Source organism: Macrotis lagotis, chromosome X, assembly GCF_037893015.1.
Source record: "Macrotis lagotis isolate mMagLag1 chromosome X, bilby.v1.9.chrom.fasta, whole genome shotgun sequence".
Taxonomy (NCBI): domain Eukaryota; kingdom Metazoa; phylum Chordata; class Mammalia; order Peramelemorphia; family Peramelidae; genus Macrotis; species Macrotis lagotis.
The window spans coordinates 242,207,881-242,217,586 of NC_133666.1; the positions used below are offsets into that span (position 1 = coordinate 242,207,881).

At 38.2% G+C, this 9,706-nt stretch overlaps 1 protein-coding gene across 1 annotated transcript; it reads left to right on the top strand.

The window, feature by feature from the left end:
- Positions 1-972: 972 nt before the first annotated feature.
- On the top strand, positions 973-2,685 carry TMEM174 (transmembrane protein 174). Its single transcript, XM_074204685.1, has 2 exons — positions 973-1,752; positions 1,902-2,685. The coding sequence occupies exons 1-2, from the start codon at positions 1,121-1,123 to the stop codon at positions 2,005-2,007; spliced, it is 738 nt and encodes a 245-aa protein (XP_074060786.1). The 5' UTR covers positions 973-1,120; the 3' UTR covers positions 2,008-2,685.
- Positions 2,686-9,706: the final 7,021 nt, after the last annotated feature.

Here is a 9,706-nt window from a genome sequence, read left to right on the forward strand (position 1 = left end):
TCACTTTGGTTTCATGAGTCATCTTGCTGGCATAGTCTTACACAGTTACTGGTGAGAACGTGGGGCTATAGTTCATCCAAAGCAATACTGTAAGCCTGGAAGCCCATGACATGCTTAGAGCAAAAGGAAAAAATATTCTCCCTAATTTGGAGAATATTTTTGAAAGCACCATGAAGACCAAACTACTTTTATAAATTTGATCCGAATGCAAAATAGAGAATGATAATGCACTTGTTTACTCTTATCCTTGAAGACCAGTAATTCTTTTGCCACAGAGGAAGTGGCATTTTTTCCATAATGCTGTAGCTCAGACATTATATTCCACCCAGAACTTCTCTAACCACAGCAAAATATAAATTTGTTAAAGGTTTTCTATGGAGGCAGCTAGGTGGCACAGTGAATAGAGCACTGGTCCTGGAGTCAGGAGGACCTTAGTTTGAATCCAACCTCAGAAACTTAATAATTACCTAGCTGTGTGACCTTGGGCAAATTATTTAACCCCATTGCCTTGTCAAAAACAAATAAATAAATAAATAAAGATTTTCTACGACTCTACTGTTTCACTCAGTTGTTATTGATACTTTCCAAATACTAAAGATCCAATTCAGAAAATAATAAAATCTGTAAATAAACCCGAAGAAGTATTTTTTAATTACTGAGGATTGCTGAAGAATTAAAAAAAAATGTTTCCACTTATTCTAACCTTTGACATTGTAGAAAGTATCTGTTCTGTTGACTAGATTTACCCAGAGACCCCCAAAATACCAGTGAGAGGCTCAATAACAACTGCTGACTTGTATATGTAGCTAATAGAACAAGGCACTAATAATAAAGAATAGGGTAACGTGGAAACCGTTACAAAATAACCACACAAAATTCACAAGCCCATGGAGATACAAGAAAAAAAAATCAGAGACAAGGTAAAGTTTCAGGCTTCACTTCTCAGACCTTTATTCTTCCAAACAAAGTTGACCCGGTTGTGTGTTCTACTCTGTTAACCTCAAGAGCACAAAGTTCTTACATAACTAATCCATCTGAACCTGTGACTTCTTGTTATGCCACCGAGGATTTCTTGTGAGTTCCCTTTATACCTGACCAGGAAAGGATACCAGCCCGAATAATGCAGCCGAACAGTAACCGCATGGAAGACTTCCCTCTCAATGTCTTCTCGGTCACTCCTTATACACCCAGCACAGTTGACATCCAGGTGTCTGATGATGATAAGGCAGGAGCCACTTTACTCTTCTCAGGTATCTTTCTGGGGCTGGTGGGGATCACATTTACAGTGATGGGCTGGATCAAGTACCAAGGAGTCTCCCATTTTGAGTGGACACAGCTTCTCGGGCCGATTCTGCTCTCCGTTGGGGTGACATTCATCCTGATCGCTGTATGCAAGTTTAAAATGCTCTCTTGTCAGTCTTGCAAAGAAAGCGAGGAAAGAACATTGGACACAGACCAGACTCTGAGTGGACAATCCTTTGTTTTCACTGGGATCAACCAGCCTATAACATTCCACGGAGCCACTGTGGTGCAGTATATTCCTCCTTATGCATCTCAGGACACTGTCGGGGTAAATGCTACTTATCTGCCCCCAGTGATGAACCCTTTTGGTGTTGCAAACACAGGAGGACCAACAGTACCTGCTCCAAGTCCCCCTCAGTACTGTACCATCTATCCTCATGACAATGCTGCATTTACTGATGATGAGCTCTACCCTTCCTGTATGGACATGGATCACAGAAACGATAACAGGTATGACGGCTGATACAGAGAAACATGGGAACCTGGGAATTCTGCCTCTCTAGCTAGGCTGGACAGTCTGTGGGCTCATGAGGAATGTGACAGGGGAGGGTAAACTTGTATCAGGACTCTGAATTTGTGTTTTCTGTTGATTCTTTTAGGTCAACGGCTGATGCTGAACAGCTGGAGGAGATACAATTGGAAGACAATAGTCGTAACTGCTTTTCTCCTCCATCATATGAGGAAATATACTCCATCCCGCGCTAGAGACTCAATTTTTAAGGGAGCCAAGCACTAAAACCACTATTTTCTAATGAAAGGTTTTTAACATATAGCTTCCAAAAGACAGACAAGACCACAGGTTCCCACAGTGACCCCTAGTGGCATAACCGAACCCTCGATTACTCATGAGGGGTTGAAAGAAAAAAAAATTCTCCCCATGTTACAATGGGGAATTCCCACTTCTGACTTCATCCTTTCATGAAGGATAGCCTTACAAGTTTCTATAGCAGGGATTTTACCACTTAATTCTTAATAGGAACCCACAATTCACTCTTGTGGTCCTAAGGAAACTTTTGCTTTTAGACTTGAAGGATTTCTTTAAGGGGGAGCTGAGGAGAGAAAAGGGAGGCAGAGCAGTGAGGGTTAAGTGTTTTTTCCCCTTGTCCTAAAGAGGGTCCTAGTTCAGGTGTAGGGTTCCATGAGTGCCTAATATCTTTGCCTCCCTTTGCAGTAGGAGATTTGCATCTGAACACCTGAAATGTGTGGTGTTTTTTATTTTTAAACTTTTGGGATTTGGCTTGCCTGCAGACAAAGGGACTTCGGGGCTGCCTAGTCTTTGAAGCATTTGAAAGCTGAAAGGATATGACCTCAGTGGTTACTTTGATGTTTGGTATATTTGGATGTATGCACTCATATTGTGATTAAAAAACTGTATACAGTGTGCTTTTTTGTGAATAGCTTCAATCAAAATACATTAAGGATGAATTTTGAGGAGTCACTTTCTTGAAGAAGAAATAGAGTTGAACCAAGTATCTAAATGGGTAAATTCATCCTAAGCTCTTGCTTCACTTCCACATTGCTACCCATAATGAGAAGGAACTAAGAGAGATGTTGTGCTTCTGAGGGCCAGAAAGAATTCCATGTTATACTAGAACATTCTCAGATGGTGGGTAGGGCACATAAACATTAGCAATGAGAGGTTGAATGAAGTGGCTCTTATTACTGACCAGAATCAGAGAAATGATCAACAGATCAACATCACCTTTGGTGGTTAAATGTTGTATTAATGATATCTCTCTCTCTCTCTCTCTCTCTCTCTCTCTCTCTCTCATACACACACACACACACACACACACACACACGCACACACACACACACACAACACACACACACCAAGATAGAGAGAGACACACACAGAAAGACAGAGAGATGGAGAGAAAGAACATATTTCTGGCAAAATTTTCAAGTATTAGTTCAGCACTTATACTTTGTAATTTATATTGTTTTTATATTAATATTTCACCAGGAAATTATAATTTCCTTTTCAATTAAATGATTAAATTATTTGTTGCATTTGTAATATGATTTATATTATATCTATTTTATCATAGGAATATATCTTAAAATTTTAAGTAGATTTTCATTTAAAAACTTGATTCATTGGATAGAAATTGCTTTCTAAGTAAATTCAGTGCAACAAACATTTATAAAGTGCCTATCATATAAAATGCAAAACACTACTAAAGATTCCAGTCTTTGCTCAGGAGGGAGTCAGGTTTCTTTAGAAATAACCATTTGCCAATTTCTAAAGTAAACTTCTGTGAGCTTTCAGGAAAGGCCTTTTGACTTGAATACTTCATAGCAGGAAAGTATACTGAAGAAGGGAAGCCAGAGAAGAGAATAATCTTGAGAGATATAATACATTTATAGGAAGATGTTTTCATAAAGAGGATAATCTTTTCTTTTTCTTTTCTCCTACCATGAATGCTCAGCACAGCTGACCCCTTGCCCAAGATAAGAGGCAAGTGTCATTAGCTTGTATGCAGTTCTTGGAGGCGTAGAGTTTTCCAGAGATTTCAATCACTCTCCTTTTTCCCTTTGATACTACTTAGAACAGTGACCACATGACTAAGTTTCAGATCCACCAAGTATCTATTGCAAAACTGTTCTTTTCAAAACCTCCTTCTTCCCCACCTTGCTTTTTTTTCTAAACAACCTGAAAAAATAAGCCTCTTGTTTATGAAGATCTGGATCTGTGTGTGTGTCTCTTTTCAGCTCTCTGACCTTTCATGCTTCCTCTGCTCACTCCTCCTCAGTTACCTTGTTTATTGTGTGAGCTCTGAGGGGTCGAGTTTCTCTAATGCTAAAGAGTCTTAGTTTGTTGGTGGTTCTCCTACACCCCTGCTGCCAAATAGAAGCTCTTTGCAGTAACCTTGTCTGGGAGTTGCATAAAAGGGAGAGAAAAGGGAATCTGAGCCACTCCTGGTGGCTTTGCTGCACATCAAAAAATTCTTTTCTTTAAAGAAATCAACAGAGATATTTGTTGGGACAGGTGGCATTCTTGATCACCTACTGCCTGTCATTTTAGGTGTATGTCTACATGTCATCTCTCAGTCTTATTGTGACTTCCTTTTGAACAAGGATGGAATTGATACCATATCAATTCTCTCTCCATATTTTTCATATCCAGTCCCTCCTTTCTAATGGCATGACTGTCACTTGAGTTTAGGCCTTCATCCCATCTTGCCCTTTCCAAAATGGAAGGTAAAGTCAGTTGAGTAGACCCAGGGAGAGTGAGATTTGTGCTGATGCTCATTTATATCTGCTGTGGGACATGATTGTTCTCCAAACCATCAGAATCCTTTTGAACTACTTGCCTAAGAAGTTATGGCTGTGGTCATTGGACTTTTGCAATAGTGATCTCCTGGCTTCCATCTCTCATTTTTCTCATTGATTCTGCTGAGTTGACCAAATCCTCTTCCCCAGGAATAGGTGTGATAGATAGTCATTTTACAGATGAAGAAATTGAAACAGGAAGACCTGAGCTCAAATCTAGGCTCAGAAACTATCTGTGTGACCCTGAGCAAATCATTTAACTCTGCTTCAGTTTCCTCATCTGTAAAATTTAGCTAGAGAAGAAAATGGCAGGAAAATGGGTACAAGAAAGCCTCAATGGAATCATGAAGAGTTGGAAATGACTAAATAACGAGAGGTCATTTCCAGTTCTGAATCTATGATCCTATAATCATTTAAAATTTTATTTTATTTTTTTTTCCAATAACAAGAGAAGATAGTTTCAACATTCCTTTTTGGTAAGAATTTGAATTTCTCTTTTTCTCTTTCCCTCTCTCCTCTTCCTCCCACTTAAGACAGCGAACCATCTGAAATAGGTTATATATGCATAACCATGTTAAACACATTTCCATATTAGTCATGCTAGGAGAGAAGAATCAGAAAAAAGGGGGGGAACCTGAGAAAGAAAAAACATAAAATATTTTTAAAAGTAAAATTAGTGTACTTTCAGCTGTGTTCAGATTCCATAATTCTTTTTCTGAATATACATGGCAATTTCCATCAAAAGTCTTTTTAGAATTTTCCTTGGATCAGGGCAGCTAGGTGGCACAGTGGATAGAGCACTGACTCTGAAGTCAGGATGATCTGAGTTTAAATCTGATCTCAGTCACTTAATGCTTACTTATTTGACCTTGGGCAAATCACTTAACCCCACTGCTTTGCAAAAATAAAAAATAAAAAGAAAAAGAATTGTCTTGGATTAATCAAGGTATTGTTGAGAAGAGCTAAGACTATTGTAGTTGATGTTACTATTAAGTTAAACAGTGTTGCTGCTACTGTGTACAATGTTCTCCTGGTTCTGCTCACTTCACTCAGCATCAAAACTTCCAGGTTTTTCTGAAATCTGCCTGCTCATGATTTCTTACAGAACAATAGTACTCCATCATATTCCATGTTCATATACCAAAATCAGTTCAGCCATTCTCTATGAAGTACCTACTACAAAGTGCTGTGTTACAAGTTGCAGATACAAAGACAAAATGAAGTCAAAGTGTAACACACTCTCAAGGAGTTTATACTCTCCTGGATGGCTACAACAACTACCTATATAGAAGAGCTATTGCAAGATAATCGGAGGAGGACGAAAAGACAATCAGCTAGAGGGAGTAGAGAAGGTTTCTAGTGGTGCCTCTGTTGGGTCTTGAAGGAATGGAAAGATTCTGGGAAGAAGAAGTAAGCAGGGAATGCATTTCAGGTAAGAAGAACAGGTGGTCTGTGCAAAGAATGAAGGCAAGATGGAAGAGCAAGTAAAGGGAATAGGAAGTAAGTCAGTTTGGTTGGAACAGAGTTCACAAAAGGGAGAAACATGAAATGTCTTCTGGGAAATTTTCCTTCCCACTTCTTCCCAGTTGTTTTTGTTTTCACTCCCATAAAACTACCATGTATATGTCACCTGTAAGGTCATGGGGATCCTTTTTTTGCCTTGGAATTTTCAACAATTAACAAAATCCCTTTTCTCTAACTAGTCTTTGGTAAACACTAAATGAACAAAAAAATCATGTTGAACTTTATATCAGGTTGGGGAATGGCCACTGTCTTCTTAGTATGGCCATTTCTTCTTAATGTGTTATTTTAGAAAATGACCCAAGACCCTCAATTGCAGATGTCTTGAAGACAACTTTGTGCTAATCAACTCAATTCTTTTTTAACTTCAACAAAATAGGCATATAAGATGTGAAATATTTTTCTACCCTCACAGCACTGTATTTTGAAGAGAAGAGTTCATTTTTTGTTCTGCAATGTGAAGGTACATTATTAATCTCAGTTATGAAGAAGTATCATTGGTACTTGGCCACTTTTTTTTATCTCTAGGTTCCCCTAGTTCTAGATCTATGTTACCCATTTATCACATAATGATAAAAAATTGGCATCATTTTTGTTCTCCAAAAGCCCCCACCAGAACAACTTTGTCCTAAAAAGCATTCCCAGATATTTCAGACTGTACTGAGTTGGGATGACAAGGAAGAAACTTCTAGGTAGCAGCAGGTTCCTGTTTATTCAAGCTCACCTCCTGAATAGAGGGGGTTTTTATTATTTGTTGAGTCAAGGTCTATTCTTTCTGTCCTCTAAGGCTCCCTTGAATACATTTAAAAAATCCCCAAAACTATTTTTCACTTTTAGTATAAAATATTTAGGCCTCCTGCTGAGCAGCTGAAGAAAAAAAAATGCAGCATATCAGAGAATCTCCAGTGAGTGGTTAGTGAGGAATATCATTTGTGAAATGGGCTCCAGAGGGCCAGAAATGCTCCGCCAGTAGAGAACTTTGGCCTAAGCAGCAAAGCTTCCTGAGACATACTTGTTCCTTCCGTCAGGAGTCATAAAAGCTTCACTGTCATCTTCAAAAGGGTGACCTTTGGAAACATGTGGTCCAGAAGGTATTCTTGGAGGACTTTCCTGAACAAAGTGTTGCTTTTTTTCCCCTAACACATTAATATATTACCTGGCACAGTTTAACTCTTATTTGTTAGTTGCTGTGAGTAGCTTCCCACTGACCTTTCAATTCCCTAGGGCTTTTTAATTTTTAAGCTTTTTTGCAGACAATGACAATATTTATAACTGCACATTTGAGAGGATTTTAAAAAATTTCTACTTTACTGTAAAATGGAATTTATAGATTCCTTGTCAGCTGGTTGTTTATAAATCATAAAGTGCTTTATGTCCCAAGCAGTCAGTGTACAGCTATAAAACCAACACAGACAGGCACACTAAATAAACCTTTCCCAGGCTGCTGGTGGGTTTGCCCTTACAGAATTTATTACTGAGGAGAAGGTGGAATCTTCTCCATGGGAATAACTCTTTCACCTGGTTGCCTAGAACATCCAAAAGATCTATCGCTCAAGATGGGGGAGTGTGCTGGGAGTTTTTAAGAAGGCTACAGACCTGATAAGCAGAAGAGGAAATTTGTTTTCCAGTTTCTAGGAAGTTTGATTGTAATAAACACTTTAGTTTTGTTCACCAAAAGCCAGGTAAGGTATAATGAACTGTGAATGTATGTGTGAGAGAGAAGATGCACACATACACACATGAATGCATCTGGGGCTTGAGAAAAAATGTGGAAAAATAGATCTGCAACCTCTTTTTCATCAATTTACAAGTTAGGGTAAGAAAATCAAAAATAATCTCTGTTCAATGTTGGTTATATGGTATGGTATGGAGGAAAGATGCACTAGTCAGGAGTCCTAAATTTGAATCCTACACTCAGATATTCCTTAATTGTGTGATCATGAGCAAGTCATTTTAATCTCTCAGAGTCCTGGTTTCCACATCTGTAAAATGGGAATAATAATAGCACTATAGTTTCTGGTATATATACTTCATAAATGCATTTGTTGTTATTGTCATGCATATTTTCTTTGAGAGAAGAGGAGCCTTGTTAAACATTTATCAGAAAACTGCTGTCTGTAACTTTTATCTTACCATTATCTTTGTGGTTCTTGGAGTAATTTCCAGTTCCATCTGTGCTATTCATATAAGATACAGTTATAGAAACACAAACACAGTTCTATAGGTATACATAGAGATACTAGCATAGCTGTAATAATAAGGCTCTCTTATAGGTAACAAATCTCTTAAAAATAAACATTTTTGTGAATACAGTAGTTTTTTTTTATTATTATATATATCATAGTCTACCTACTGGTTAATGTCTGACATTAGTCCAAGATTCACCTACTTGAAGAACAAGAAGAGAATAATGAATTACAACAGAATCAAACCCATGACTGTAACTGTTCTCATAAAGACCTCTGTTTCCACACCTAGAAAGTTTTTTTTTAAAGAAGCATTCATTCTTCGTCTTGAAATATAAAAATGGCAGTCACTTCAGGGAGTGATCAAGTTATCTGATAGTATTGAGACTAGCTTGTTACTTTTCCCAGCCCCAGTTCTGTTCTTCCTAGCTGACAACAGGCTGTAAGAGAGCAATGTTCAGGGGTTTTGCCAATTTCTTATCTCTCTACCCTGGGCTTTCGGACTCTCCTGATGTTACCACCACACCCATATCACTAGAAGTATGTTGATGTTTCTAGCCTGATCTGAATGGGGCGGGGGGAGGGACTCCATGTCCTCCTACCTGTGGAAACAAAGCTATAATTTTTTTTTTAAAAATTTAAAAAATCTTCTAAAAGAAGGAATTAATAGAAGCAATACCCCTAGCTCTTGTTGGCTCCTCACTTACAAAAAAATGTTTAGAAATTGTTTTATGGAGTTCAGATTTCTGATCTTTACTTTAATTATTGTTTGACCAAAGATTGACCTGGCCAGTTCCACTTATGGAACACAGCTGTCAGTTCCTTTTCCTTCCCTCAGTCCTGTCTGAGGGATCCTACCACTTCAAATCCTCCCCATTTGTGCCTTCACCTTTCTCTTCTCATTGCTTCTGTGGTTTTCTCTCTTCTACTACAGGAAAAGAGCTGATGTAAGAATTCCAGCCATCCTGTAGCCAGGTGGGAAAATAGAATGATCATTGGTTAATGGGTCATCTTTAAAGAAAAAAACATATTACTTGACAGGTATGTCTTATTGTAGCAACACAAATCCTAGATGCTCAGGTTCTACTCAACAGGCCAATCTTCTTTTCTTGTGAAGGGCATAGGGTCATTTCCCCACAGCGGGTAGAGGCCATAATGGTTGGCTAAATATCTACTCTATCCATGATGATCTTATGTTTAGAAGGAATACAGGATTCCAACATATGATTGCAGCAGAGAGATAATTGGGACCTCACAATCATCTGGATTTTCAGAGCCATTGGTCATCTATTGGCTAACTAATCCAGACAGTATTATTGTGATGCAGGTCTGTAGGCATATTCACTTATCATCATCATCATCTTCATTATCAGCATCATTATTATTTATCATCACCATTATTATAGTTGTTTGTTAGAAAG

Bases quoted from the DNA above. Each gene is read 5' to 3' on its own strand.
- TMEM174 (XM_074204685.1), top strand. From the start codon at position 1,121: ATGCAGCCGAACAGTAACCGCATGGAAGACTTCCCTCTCAATGTCTTC. The intron at 1,753-1,901 runs GTATGACGGCTG...TGATTCTTTTAG, and splicing joins GATCACAGAAACGATAACAG to GTCAACGGCTGATGCTGAAC.